A 14,695-nucleotide genomic window follows, 5' to 3' on the forward strand; every position below is an offset into this window, starting at 1 on the left:
TGTTGGGTGCCCTCAAGCCACTGGTGCCACTCTTCAAATGCCAGCTTAAGGGCCAATAACTCCTTGTCGCCGATACTGTAATTCGTCTCGGCGGGAGAGAACTTCCAGGAGAAGTAAGAGCATGGCAAGGATTTTCCTGTCTTGGAAAGTTGGCTTAGGACCGCTCCTATAGCGATGTCAGATGCGTCAACTTCGACGATAAACTGAAGTTGGGGGTCGGGATGGTGAAGACACACATCTCGATGAAAGGCTCTCTTTAGTTCCTGGAAGGCTTCTTGCGCCGCCTGAGGCCAATTTCTGGCGTCAGCTCCTTTTCTGGTAAGAGCGGTGAGCGGAGCCACTACCCGGGAGTAGTGTGGTATGAATTGGCGGTAGAAGTTGGCGAAGCCTAAGAAACGTTGAAGAGCCTTCACTCCCATAGAATGAGGCCAATCCTTAATGGCTGCCACCTTATCTGGGTCCATATAGAAACCAGTAGTGGAGACGATGTACCCAAGAAAAGGCAGGGATTTTTACTCGAGCTGACACTTCTCTAGTTTGGCAAAGAGGCGGTTGTCTCTTAGCTTCTGTAAGACCTGTCGAATGTGTACACGGTGTGTGGCCAAATCCTTGGAGTAGATCAGGACATCGTCTAAATATACAATTACTGAATTATGCAACATATCCCTCAGTACCTCATTCATGAGGTTTTGAAAAACCGCCGGGGCATTACACAAACTGAAAGGCATGACCAGATATTTGTAGTGCCCATCTCTCGTGTTGAAGGCAGTTTTCCACTCATCGCTGGGTCGTATCCTTACAAGGTTGTAGACCCCTCGAAGATCCAATTTGTAGAAGATTTGGTCTCCTTGCAGACGGTCTAGGAGTTCCGGAAACAGCGGTAACGGGTACCTGTCACGTTTGGTTATGGCGTTCAGGCCACGATAGTCTATACAAGGCCTGAGAGATCCACAAAAAAGAAGCCAGCTCCGGCCGGGGATTTGGAGGGTCGGATGAAGCCTCGATCCAGGTTTTCTTGTATGAGGCTAGACATAGCCTTGGTTTCCGGGAGGGATAAAGGGTACACGCGCCCCTTCGGGGACATGGTACCTGACATCAGGTCAATGGAGCAATTGAAGGGTCGGTGTTCTGGGAGAAGTTCGGCTTTTTCCTTGGAAAATACGTCCAAGTAGTCCTGGTAAGGTTCAGATACAGCGAGGGGTGTGGTAAGGAGCGGAACATCGGAACGCGAGATAGTGGCTAGGCAGGAGTTGAAACAGGAGGTGCTCCAGGATGCAATTTGAAGAGTCTCCCAGTTTATCACTGGAGAATGCTTTTGAAGCCAGGGTAGGCCCAAAACAACTGGGTGAATAGATCTTTCCAGAATAAGGAATATATCCTCCATATGGAGGAGACCCATACGGAGTGTTAATGGCTTGGTGCTGGTGGAAATGCTTCCCGGAAGAAGGGTTCCCTGGATGGTGGAAACTCGGAGCAGTGGGTGAAGTGGCTGAACGCCTAGCTGCATGTGCTGAATTAGATCATGGAGAATAAGGTTCCCTCCGGCTCCGAAGTCCAGCAAAGCCAAGGTAGCGAACCACCAGGATATTCTAGGGTCACCAGTATGGTGCATTGAGGAGCGATATTCGCTTCTCCTAGGATTAGCTCTCCGATGAGACTTAGGACCTGGCATTTCCCGGCCGTTCACCACATTGAGCCAGGAAATGTCCCTTGTTGCCGCAGTACAAACAAAGGCCCAAGGAGCGTCAGCGACTTCTCTCCTCCTGAGAGAGAGGCCCTCGTCCCAGCTGCAAGGGTTCTGGCACTTGGTTTCGGGGAAGATGCCATCGGGCGTGAAGAATCAGGAGCCACATTAGTCAGTCTCCGAGTAGGTCTCCCCTCTTGGCTACGTAGCTGAAGTCGACGGTCAATCCTTCCTGCCACTAATTCGTCCCTGAGACAAGGAGACAGTTCTTCCAAGAAAATCCTGTGGAGGCTGTCCTCTCTCCAGTCTATCTCCGTGGCCAGGGTGCGGAATTCGACTGCATACTCGACTGCATACTCGACTGCATACTCGGCAAGTGTCCGAGTACCCTGACATAAGCGTAATAGTTCCATAGCTGCCGTGGACTTGCGAGCATGTTCATCGAAAATTTGTCTAAAGGTAGCCACAAATTGTTCCAGGTCCCTTAAGATGAGGTCTTTATGTTCCCACAACGGCGAAGCCCAGACAAGAGCCCGGCCTTCCAACAGGGAAATGATGTAGCTGGTCTTGACTAAGTCAGACGGAAATTTTATTTATTTATTTATTTATTTAACAGTTTTATATACCGACCTTCATAGTAAATAACCATATCGGATCGGTTTACAATTAACAAGAATAAAAAACTGGGGTAACTATTCAAGTAAACGAAAGATAAACAGTAGGTAGGAATGAGTCAAAGTTACAATCAACAAGGAAGAGAACTTGGAAGCTTGCAACAAGCTGGAAAGAAGATAAGGCAGGAAATAAATATGAAGTGATACCATAGGGCGTACGGGTTAAAGCTTAATGGTGCTTTAACCTGGGAGAGTCAGAGTCCATTCGTGAGTATAATCACCATAACGGGTAAGCGTGAAGGACAACTAGTGATTGTCTGGTGGGTCGGCGATGGCTTGGTGAAAGAGCCAGGTTTTAAGTCTTTTTCTAAAAGTTAACAGGCAAGGCTCCACTCTGAGACTTGAAGGGATGCTATTCCAGATAAATTGCGATGGGAGCAGGGTGAAAAGAACAAAGCATTGGTTGAGAAAACCATGGCACTGCTTAGCGTCCCCTGAATACCGGGAAGGAGGTGGCAGCTGTGTGGTGGTCACCGGTTCAAGGCTAGGCATCTGAGCAGGCACCGGCTGTGGTAATGGAGCCGTGGCGTCCATTCGGGTTGCCAGTCTTTCCACAGTAGTTGTCAGGACATTCAGACAATGTTGTTGTTGTAGTCACTGGGCAATGCCAGGAATAGCCTGGAGGCCAGCAAGGTCCGCCGGGTCCATGGCCTTGCAAACTATTGAGTTCGTGGACCCTTGAGCCGGCTGGAACAGATGGTGACGCACTGTGGGAAGGCCCACAGTGGAGGTTACAACCGGTAGGCAGCACGGGGCAGGAGACCTGAAGGATCTTCACAACTGGAAGCCCGCGATCCCCCCCAGGAGGAGCCCATGAGGATCCGAGCCGCTTGGACTTACTAATGGTCTCCTGTGGGCAGCAGCTGGAGAGACATCCTGGAGTGAAGATGAGGAAGCTGGTACCAGGAGACCGATTGGAGCTTCACCACTGGAAGCCCGCGATCCCCCCGGGAGGAGCCCGTGAGGACCCGAGCCGCTTGGACTTAGGTGAGGTCTCCTGGATGGAAGCACAGGACACAGAGGGTTGGGCCGAAGTCAGAAGCCAAGGATCAAGCCAAAGTCAGAACTGCAACTAGAAACTCTAAGACGAGTGAACCTCGTTGCAAGGCAAGGATTGGAGCTAGATGCAGGGTTTAAATACCCTGAAAACATCTGAGTCATCCTGGGGCGGTGCTAGCCTTTCCCGCGCTGGCCCCTTTAAGAATCGAGCCCCTGCGCGCGTGCCTAAGGGGCAGGGCCAGCCCTGGAGCCTCGGCGTCTCCCTCGAGCAGGGAGCGCCGTGGAGAGGAGCCGTGCAGGCCTGTACAGGCTGGAGGAATGCCGCAGCGGCTCGGACCATCCCCAGGACCGCAACAGGTTCAGATTCATTAAAGCTTTTCTCCCATTTTGTGTCTATGTGAAAAACCCTTAATGAATCAGGTATGAAGTTAGCTGGCTACGTCTAGGACAGCTGTTTGGTTGTCCTGTAGTTAGCTGGATAAATGTATAAGATAGCAGAATATATTCAGTGCATACACAAGCTGCTGAATATCTCAGCCAGATAAGTTTATCCATGGATGGTGACTGAATATTGGCTTCACAAAGTTTAAATTAAACATCCACATAAGCCGAGAGGGCTGGTTAGCATAGACAATTTTCCCCTTCTTCAGACCCACATAAAAAAGTGTTTTCCTTTGCAGCCCTCTCCCCCAAGCACAGAAGAAAATAGCAGGAATCTCTCCCTCGGAAGAGGTTTATACCCAGGTGCATAGAAAAGCCCCCTGTCCCCCCTCCTCGATTCCCCACCCCCATCGAGACATTCTTCTTTCCCTTCCTCCCCAGGTGCCCTCCACCCAAGAGACCTCTCTCCTCAGAGGCCCCCTGAATAACATGACACCACCTGCACCCCCACCAGAAACAGGTTTTATCAGTTTGGAGGGGTGTTAGCAGTGAATTCGGGGCTTTTTAAACCTTTTCGTTGCAGATGTCACCCCTGACGTGACCCATTCTCACTCTTACAGGTCCCGTTTGGCAGATTTTCAGAATCACTGCCAGCTGATGGGCTCTTCCTGTGAGCAAAGCGGAACTTGCCTGCAGTCTTACATGAGGATGATTGGTGAGGAACACGTCTATCACTGTGGGCAAGAAGACATAGTGGTAGTGGCTGGAAATCTTTTACAACTCAATACTGTTGCATGAGCAAATCTCCAAGCTTTGTCCAGTCTTCAAGAAGATCTGCAGCTTTTTTCTTTTAGCCATTTCGGATATATTACAAACATAAATCAAAAGAATAGAGATCCTACTTTACATTTCACCAAAGGCATCTGAAATCATACCAGATCCCTAGTTACAAAGGAAATATGGCGGCAAGATGTACAAACAAAGTATAATAAAGGAGCTCTTTATCCCACACCATTTAAGGAATAAACCAACTCATGAGAAGCCATTCCCCAACTTATACTAGTTTTGCACTTCAACTCTTCCCATCCAAAAAATTCCTTAATATTTCCGGTTCCAGAAACATATATTTTTCTTCTTGGAATTTTAATAAGCATTTGCATGGGTACCTTAGTACCATACTAGCCCCATATGCGCGTAACCCTGCGTGCGCCGAGCCTATTTTGCATAGGCTCGGCGGTGCACACAAGCCCCAGGATGTGCGTAAGTCCCGGGGCTTCGCAAGGGGGGCAGCGGGTGGGCGGCGCGAATTTCAGGGCATGTCGGGGGCGTGGCGCCGGCCCGGGGGCGTAGTCAAGGCCTCCGGACCAGTCCCCGGGTCGGGTGATGGCGCGCCAGTAGCCTGCTGGCGCGCGCAGAGTTACACCTGCCTCCAGCAGAAGTAACTTTAACAACAAAGGTAGGGGGAAGGTTTAGATAGGGCCGGGGGGGGGTGGGTAGAAGGAAAGTTCCCCCCCGAGGCCGCTCCGATTTTGGAGCGGCCTCGGAGGGAACGGGCAGCGCGCGCAGGGCTCGGCGCGTGCAAGTTGCACAAATGTGCACCCCCTTGCGCGTGCCGAGCCCGGATTTTATAAGATACGCGCGGCTACGCACGTATCTTATAAAATATGGCGTACTTTTGTTTGCGCCTGGTGCGCGAACAAAAGTACGCGCGTGCGTAGATTTATAAAATCTACCCCTAAGGCATTCCATAGCGAGTCTAAGAACATAAGAAATTGCCAAGCTGGGTCAGACCAAGGGTCCATCAAGCCCAGCATCCTGTTTCCAACAGTGGCCAATCCAGGCCACAAGAACCTGGCAATTACCCAAACACCAAGAAGATCCCATGCTACTGATGCAATTAATAGCAGTGGCTATTCCCTAAGTAAAATTGATTAATAGCCATTAATGGACTTCTCCTCCAAGAACTTATCCAATCCTTTTTTGAACCCAGCTACACTAACTGCACTAACCACATCCTCTGGCAACAAATTCCAGAGCTTTATTGTGCGTTGAGTGAAAAAGAATTTTCTCTGATTAGTCTTAAATGTGCTACTTGCTAACTTCATGGAATGCCCCCTAGTCCTTCTATTATTCGAAAGTGTAAATAACCGAGTCACATCTACTCGTTCAAGACTTCTCATGATCTTAAAGACCTCTATCATATCCCCCCTCAGACGTCTCTTCTCCAAGCTGAACAGCCCTAACCTCTTCAGCCTTTCCTCATAGGGGAGGTGTATGTTGTTATCAGGGAAGTTTCTAAATTAAGCTAACATAAGAACATAAGTGACTGTGGTTCCTTTAAGAGGGTTGGGAAGATTATTGGGGGGGGGTTCAAGAGCTTATATAATTGTGGTTCAAGGATTAGGAACATAAGAACTTGCCATACTGGGTCAGACCAAGGGTCCATCAAGCCCAGCATCCTGTTTCCAACAGTGGCCAATCCAGTTCACAAGTACTTGGCAGGATCCCATGAGTACGTAGATCCCATGTTGCTCATGTCTAGGGATAGGCAGTGGCTATCCCAACGCTACATGGTTAATAATGGTTTATGGACTTTTCCTACAGGAACTTGTCCAAACCTTTTTTAAACTGAGCAACTCTAACTGCCTTAACCACATTCTGTGTAATAATAAATTCAAGCATAATTGTGAGTTGACTGGCAGAAAATATGCTCTCTTTGTTTTAAATGTGATTCCAGTTAACTTTATGGAGTGTCCTCTAGTCTTTAGGAGGTCCATATTCAGTCCCTGTTGGGATAGCAAAGTTGGCTGGATAAACTTGAGTAGAGATATTTCCAGGGATGGAGTTCAGGAGGGGTTTATATTTACCTATATACTTTTCCATTTTTACAAGTATGTGCATACATTTTCCTGAAAAAAAAATCTGTGCACAAGTTATCAGCTGTAAACGTGTGTGGGATGTTTTGGAGTATATTGTGTATACTTTCCCTTTGAAAAATGGAGTAACATCTATTTGATTGAAAATGTACACGAGGTGTTGTAAAATTACCCCCAAAATTCTTTGAGAACTCAGTAGATTGATAAGCTACTGGGGCAGGGTACATCCATAGTCTGGGAATTAGAAGTAAAAATTCTCTTTTCTTTTTTTGGGAAGGTACTGCCATGACACCAAACTACATGAGCAATACAAGTATGGAGGTGTCACTCTGGTGCAGCTGTGCAAGCAGTGGGAACAAGCAGGACGAGTGTGAGAAGATCTTTAACATGTTCGCCAGCAATTTCTGCCTCAGTAAGTTCAGCCAGATTTAGAAATCTTACACAGAGTCATTTCAATACAATTTTGAGGTGATTGCCGAGTACCTAACCCTAATTGCATCTTAAGTAAAATGATATCATGTCTGGTATCAACCTTATCTCATCCTTTTGGCTGATTTAATGAAATAAATATTTTATGATTATAAAAGCTTCCTTTCTTAACAGTACTAAATAAGGAAAATATAAATGTTTAATTGCTACATCACATATTTCCACATAGCAGAAATTACACTTGCAACATGTATTCTGGCTTATTCAGTGAAGCCCAATCTTCTTTTCCAGCTGCCTTCATCTACAGTTACAGCCCCTATTTCTCCTTACAGAAGATGCTGAAAAGATTTTATACTCTCTTCGTTTGTGTCAAATAACCAGGACACATCCTCATATTTCTCAGGTGACAAATTGAAGCCAAGCTTGTACTTTTATCATCAAGTAATGGATACATTCAGGGCACTGAAAAATGGAGCCTGTTAATATTATACCGTGGAGTATGTAATGCACATGCACAGGCAGCTGTGCTGAACAAGTCCATCCACAACATATTCGCTCAAAAACATTTGTGACCTGTGCGGAAAGCAAGGATAGTACATTGAGGTCACAGCCAAGAGGCTTCAGAACGTTAGGATACATTGCCTCACAGATACTGGGAAGAATTCTATAGTTTTCTATTAGCACATTTAGACATTTCTCAGTTTGGTAGCCAATGGATTCAGATGCTCAGTATATGCTTTATTTTACTGATTTATAAACAAATATTTTTTTCAATATTCAAGTCTTTACTTTATGATTTCATTTGCTCTAATTTCAGAAGTTTTCATTTATTTTGTAGCATATTAGAAACATAATATAAAAAAATGTAAACTATGGTACTCAAACTTGTGGTAGTGGATTTTATTAGGCAGAACATTTTCTTCTGGAAAGAAGAGCGACGGACTTTAAAAAAAAATTGCTGTAAATGAACACTACCAGTTATTTTATAATTAATATCTATTTTAAAATCGGTCTTTCTTTGCTATCATTTTTTTTTTTATAACTTTATTTACGAAAGGTTTTTTGGCATACAAAAGAAAACACGTAGAGGTCACGTGATGTGGTGAGCCGGGGAAGCACTCTTTCCTGAGGCTCCCGGTGCCTGCCTTCTATCCACCTGCATCCTCCTGAATAAAACAGTTCTCAAGGACCTAAAATCCCCTGTCTGATAGCTTGGATGTCCATCGTGCACTATATGCAGAGATCTTCCACGACGATGGCATCCAAAACAGGGAAGAAAGAAAAAGAAAAAAGCAGAGGACCTGAATCCAAGATGGCAGTCATGACGGAAACGCTGCGGGATGAACCCACGGTAGGATTAACTTTAGCAGCCGTAGAAGAAGTTATCAAAGCAGCTTTAGATGAAAAGCTAGCTGGGGTGGTTAGCCAGCTGGCAGAGGTTAAAAACGCTCTGGCAGACCTCTCTCCCCGATTAGAACAAGCTGAGGGCCGTATTACAGCTTTGGAGGAGGACCTCACAGCTGCTATCACTAACAATCCAACACAGGGAAAAAAAAGTGCAGAATTGACAGAAAAAATAGATGAGCTCGAAAACAGGGCACGGCGCTCAAACGTAAGGTTTATGGGATTCCCAGAAACTATTTTGGACAAAGAGCTTCCTGGTGTCCTGGAAGCATGGCTGCCAGCAGCACTCAATTTACCAGAGCTGCAGGGCAGCTTAAAAATAGAAAGAGCACATCGCCTAGGAATAAAAAAAGGGCGCTACGAATAAACCCAGACTGGTGATAGCGAAAATATTAAACTACGCCCTCAAAAGTGAGATCTGGGGGGCATACAGGAAAACAGCAGACATACAGTATGAAGGCAGCAATGTCCGCATGTTTCAAGACTATTCTATGAAAGTATCAGAGCAGCGCAGGGCATTCTCTAAAATCTGCACTGCACTATATCACAAAAAAATTAAATTCTCCTTATCCAGCCAAGCTGAAAGTCTGGCAAGGAGACAAGTAGCTGCAGCTTGAGTCACCAGAAAAAGCAACAGAATTCCTGAAGGGTCTGGAGAACTGAATAAATACAAAAGTTTGCTGCTACTGGGAGAGGAGGATAGCAAATAAAGGAACTTTGCTTGCTGCGAACTTAACAAAAGACAACATGTATTAGACTTCAAGATTATAGAGGCCTCTAAAAAGTAAAACTGGAAAATTATACGTTGCTTCCACTTTGAGAAAGGGAATGCATAACCATGGGGCTCAACCTAGACAAACTAAAAATCACTCACAGCTACAGGTCAGAACTGTATTAGTAGGGCCTAAATACAGCAGGAGAAGGGGCAGTTGTATACACGCTGGCCTACCCCCCCACACCAGCACAGCAGAAGTAACTGATCCACCTGAGCTACCTAAGCAATCGGAATAGCTACATGGATTCGGGAATCCATAACCATGAGACTTAACAATGACTCATAGCTGTATTTGGGGAAAGTTAAAAGGCAAGAAAGAAATGGCTTACTGTGGCCTAACTACTCCAGGAGAAGGGGACAGATATATCTCTAAGCTGGACTGCCTCACACCAGCACTGCGGAAATAAATAATTAACTGAGCAGCCTGGCAACCTGGAATAGCCACATGGGCTTATGCTGAGTACTCACTAAACATGAAACAGAGCGCGTCAAAGATATACCTTAAGGCACTGGTTAATCATGGGTATACACCCCAGTATCAGGCCGATACAGTAAGGAGCGGTAGGAAGAGCTGCGTTAGTGCCGGGCGCACCCGCGGTTGCCGCACGTACAGTCCGGCTCACCTACCGCTCGATACTGTATTAAAATCGCATGCAAATTCAAGCCGCGTCCAACCCGCGTCCAAGAAGCGCAATCCATTTTACTGTATAGGCGCTTTATACAGCGTCCTGGGTGCGCTGGTGCCTGTCATTTCAAATGACAGGCACCAGGAAGTGGATCCCAACTTTAACCAAAGAAAACCTAAAAACCTAAAATCCCCTCCTCCCGAAGCGACTCGACCTGTAAAATATGTAAAACCTAAAACCGAGCCACCAGGCAGTGAAGCGGAGGGGCAGCCACCAGCATCGGGCACCTTCAGGGGCAATCCCTGAGAGAAAAAAGACAAAAAAAAGGAAAAATCGCCTGGAAACTAAGAAATATGGAGAGCTCAGTGAGAAAGAGATCCGCCCCCCCCCCCCCTGACGTCATCACGCTCAGCGTTTGAGCCGGTAAACGGCGCCGGGGCACCAGGCTCTCCCCTTTGTGCTTCATTTAAAATTCTTTCATTTATTTTTTCTGTTAATTAACCTTTTTCCAAGTTTTTACATTTATTGCTTGTTAACAATTTTTTGTTATAGATGTTCATTGTATTAGACTATGGAAATATATTTCCTGCATTTTCTGTTTTAATGTAAGCCGGTATGATTTGCATTTGATGCAAGAATGTCAGTATATAAAAGTTAAAAATAAATAATAAATAATTACTCACATTCTTTTTTTGAGAATATATGTAATCTCCTACACACCCACATGCAAGGCAATTTGTTTTTGATGGGAGATTTTAACTATACCCATGACCCTACTATTTATTTATTTATTTATTTATTTATTTAGTAACTTTTATATACCGACGAACGTTGGGAACATCTCGTCGGTTTACATATAACAGAACTGAGCAACAGGCTTTACAATTTTTGCGTAATTAGATAATTAAATAAGGAACATTCAGAGCATACAAATAACAGATTAGATTATATAAGTAAAATTATAAAAGTGTGATACATGAAAGAGGTTATCTAAACGGGGGTGGGGGGTGGAGATTCTGATATATAGGGGTGGGGGGGGGGAGACAAAAGCCCTCCACATAAAGCATTTAGCCAGAAAAATCGTAAAGGAATAAGTTACCTATGTCATCATCTTAATGTCCTAGATGTGTGGCGCATCCTACACCCAGGAGAAAAAGATTACACACACATTTCAAACTCCCATGCATCACTATCCCGTATCGACTACATTCCTGCTTCAGAAACCTTCTTCTTCAGGATTACCGAAGCTACTATAGAACAACAAGTTATATCGGACCATTCACCAATCTCCCTTACACTGCAACACAGACACACCAGCGACACCGCTCGTATCTGGCCATTTCCCAGCCTTCTTAAAGATGATGTTCACTTTCGGGCCTTTTTACAAACTAAACGGAAAGAATTTTCTCAGAATAACCAACAACATATTACCGCCCCAGAACTGTATTGGGAAACGAGGAAAGCTGTTATCCGAGGTGATATTATTATATCCTATGTCCATGCCCCTAACTGGTTCATCGCAACGGATATAGGATTTCAGTACACACAACACCATAACACTAACGTGTGGGAACAATCCAACATTAGGGCTAGTTAAGACTACAATGTATAGCCATAGAGTAAAGGGGTCATTCCTTGGCAATAGTCCATTATAACTTTATAACTCTACAATCTCATTCCCAAGATCAGTCTCATTAGTACCTGCTATGGTTCAGCATATGATAAGCCTATAACAGACAACCACTGGCTTCCCTTTGTTGGCATTCTCCATATGCGTTCTGGATGGCACATATTCCATATGTATTGTATGTATGTATTATATACCATATGTATTGTATTATTTTTTCATGTATCTTAATATGGGGGATGAGTGTACAAGACAACTCATGAGTTGTTTGAGATACTGTACAGGAATAGAAGAGAGGGGTAGGGGTAAAAGGGAAGGAATGTAAAAGGGAAGTATTAATGCAAAATTCAATGCGGATGTTCACTGTTATTAGCATGACAGATCCATACTTCTAACTTCAAGCTGCAACGATAACTGATATCTGCAGACAAGAAACATAACCACTCAATGGAGAGCACTCTGGCACAACCTTTGCATGGATTATGCAGACCTATTTAGACTGCTCTCACAGAAGACCTATATCTCCCTATATATATATATATAAATAAATATATATATTCTTATAAATAAATAAATATATATATTCTTTAAGTAAATATATATATATATATATATACATATACATATATACCCATATGACTTCCGCAGTCTTACAAGCAACTATTCTATCAAAGATTGATTACTGTAATGCACTGCTTCTAGGTCTACCAAAAACCACAATTCAACCATTGCAAATGCTACAAAATGCAGCTGCCCGCCTCATCACCGACACACGCCGCCATGAACACATCACTCCTGCACTTCAGTCACTGCACTGGCTACCCGTGGCTTCCAGGATAATATATAAATCCATTACGCTTATACATGAAGCCATTTACAACAGAGATATGTACTGGTTTACCGAACACCTACAATTCAAAACATCAATCCGCCCAACCAGATCCCAGCATCTAGCTAAACTGAGGATCCCCGCTCCTAAACTGACCAAACTTTCTACTACGAAAGAACGTTCACTCATCATAGCTGGGTCCACAATATGGAACACCATGCCCTCTGAATTACGCCAGGAACCTTGCCATAAAAAATTTAAATAAAACCTAAAAACCTGGTTATTCAAAAAAGCCTACTATTAATGAACTGAGACCTATTCTATTCTTCTAAGTCGCTATCACATCCTACCTACACGGTATTCCCCCCTCTCATCCCTCTCCTCTCCTAGAAACCCCCTCACCTTCCAGTGAGTTCTGTAATTTAACTGCAGAGATTACCTGATTAGGCACGATAGTTTATTTCTATAGACACTAACAGCATGATATTTATTCTCCTAATACAAAGTTATACATTGTTTTGTATTCATTCAGTTATAATGTTATATTGTAAAGCGCTATGCTGAATTAATGTTATATGTAAACCGAGGCGATGTGATTCACGTGCCCCTGTATATAAAAAAATCTGTAAATAAATAAATAAAAATAAAATCTCAAATATCATGGGATTACTACTTCTATGATATCGACACTGTTGTGGTTCACTCGTTTATCACTCTTATTATGATTATTATGATTATTATTAGAATTATTATTATTATTATGGCTAAGTCAAATGGATGGAGACTAAATGTTAAATATGCCATAGAAATACAATTTATAAGTCATGTATTATCTTTGACAGTTTAATAAAAATAAATAAAAAAAAGAAAAGAAAAGAACACAAGTAAGAATGTAGAAATACCGTACATGTATTACAATAAGCAGGGAGATAAGAAAAATAAAAAAGTAAATACATTCAAAACTGAGAATATAAAAAAAGGAAATGAGAAACTAGACAAATTATTGATAAGTATCCCAAATCAAATGATATTTAAAAGTCTAACCATTCAACATGTAGCGCAGTTTTTCCAATTCAGCCACCTCCTTCACCTGGGACTTCCAATAATTTATAGTAGGGGTAAATTTCCAAAAAGTAGCAACTGTAAATCTAGCAGCCAATAGTAATTGGAAAACCAATTTCCAGTGCTTCAGGGATATAGACGAACCCATCCATTGTCCCGTAGAGCCAGTGGAGGTGTAAGACATATTGGAAACCCCAGGATGTCCGTGATATCCTGTGTGACTTGTGACCAAAACAGTGCAAGAGTGGACAGGACCACCACATATGCTTATAGGATCCTCTCTCTCCACAATCACGCCAACAGAGAGGGCCTCAGGTAGGTAAGTCTTATGAAGTAGTTTAATCATTAACTATTGAACTAGCCGGGCATATTATAGATCCAGCACAAGTTCTTCTCTCAGCCACCATGACCGTCCCTCCAGGGAAGTCGGTTCTTCCATGTAAACTCCGTTACAAAGTGTTAAGTTGGTCCCACGATTCCTGCATTGCAGGCCATCCTGGATGAGCCCGGACCCTTGCATTGCTCCAGCAAATCTACTGGTGGCCCGAAATGCAGAAGAATGTTCAGGCTTATGTCAAATGTCCCATCTGCGTGCAGCAGAAACCTTTAGTGGGATGACCTTGGGGGGCTGTTACAGCCGTTGCCAGCCACCAAGGAACCTTGGTCTCACACCTCCACCAGTTTCATTGTGGATTTACCCTTCTCAAATGGCAACAAGGTCATCGGTGGTAGTTGACCGCTTCTCAAAGATTTTACTTTTTACAGTCTTGTCCGGGCTCCCTTCTGCGCCCCAGTTAGCACAAATCTTCATTCAGCACGTGTTTTGTCTCCATGATCTTCCCAAACATATTATCTCTGATCGTGGCCCTCAATTTATGGCAAGATACTGGAAGGCTCTCTGTAAGAAGTTCAATATTAAACTAACTTCACTACCGCGTATCACCCTCAAACAAATGGCCAGTCCGAATGGACAAATCGGCTTGCCTGGACATTGACTACGAACTTCACCACCTGCCACTACCCTTGCCTGGACACTGACTATGAGTTTCGCCGCCCGTCTCGATCCTTGCATGTATCTCCGCTTGCGGCTTCCTCTCCTGCTCCCCTTCTTGCCTGGACTCTCTTCTCTACAGAGACCCCACATAAGTCCAGCCAGCCCTGGCACCCGAAGGCTCAACCTGAAGTAAACGTGGGCTGGTAGTGGTGAAGCTCCAGTGGGGTCTCTGTTCCTCTTCAGCCTCGCTTACTGACGCTGGGTATTATTTATTTACTTTTATTTTATTTATTTAGGATTTTTTAATATACCAACATTCGTTGGGAACATCATAT

The 14,695-nt window shown here is 44.1% G+C and overlaps 1 protein-coding gene across 3 annotated transcripts in view; it reads left to right on the top strand.

The window, feature by feature from the left end:
- Nucleotides 1-14,695, top strand: part of GFRA3 (GDNF family receptor alpha 3) — a 52,686-nt gene that overhangs the window by 22,670 nt on the left and 15,321 nt on the right. For all 3 annotated transcript variants that reach the window (XM_029583962.1, XM_029583963.1, XM_029583964.1), the window contains exons 5-6: nucleotides 4,359-4,453; nucleotides 6,892-7,026. In XM_029583962.1, coding sequence (XP_029439822.1) covers nucleotides 4,359-4,453; nucleotides 6,892-7,026 — 230 coding nt within the window. The remainder of the gene's footprint in view (nucleotides 1-4,358; nucleotides 4,454-6,891; nucleotides 7,027-14,695) is intronic.

This window comes from Rhinatrema bivittatum, chromosome 18 (assembly GCF_901001135.1).
Source record: "Rhinatrema bivittatum chromosome 18, aRhiBiv1.1, whole genome shotgun sequence".
Classification (NCBI taxonomy): Eukaryota; Metazoa; Chordata; class Amphibia; order Gymnophiona; family Rhinatrematidae; genus Rhinatrema; species Rhinatrema bivittatum.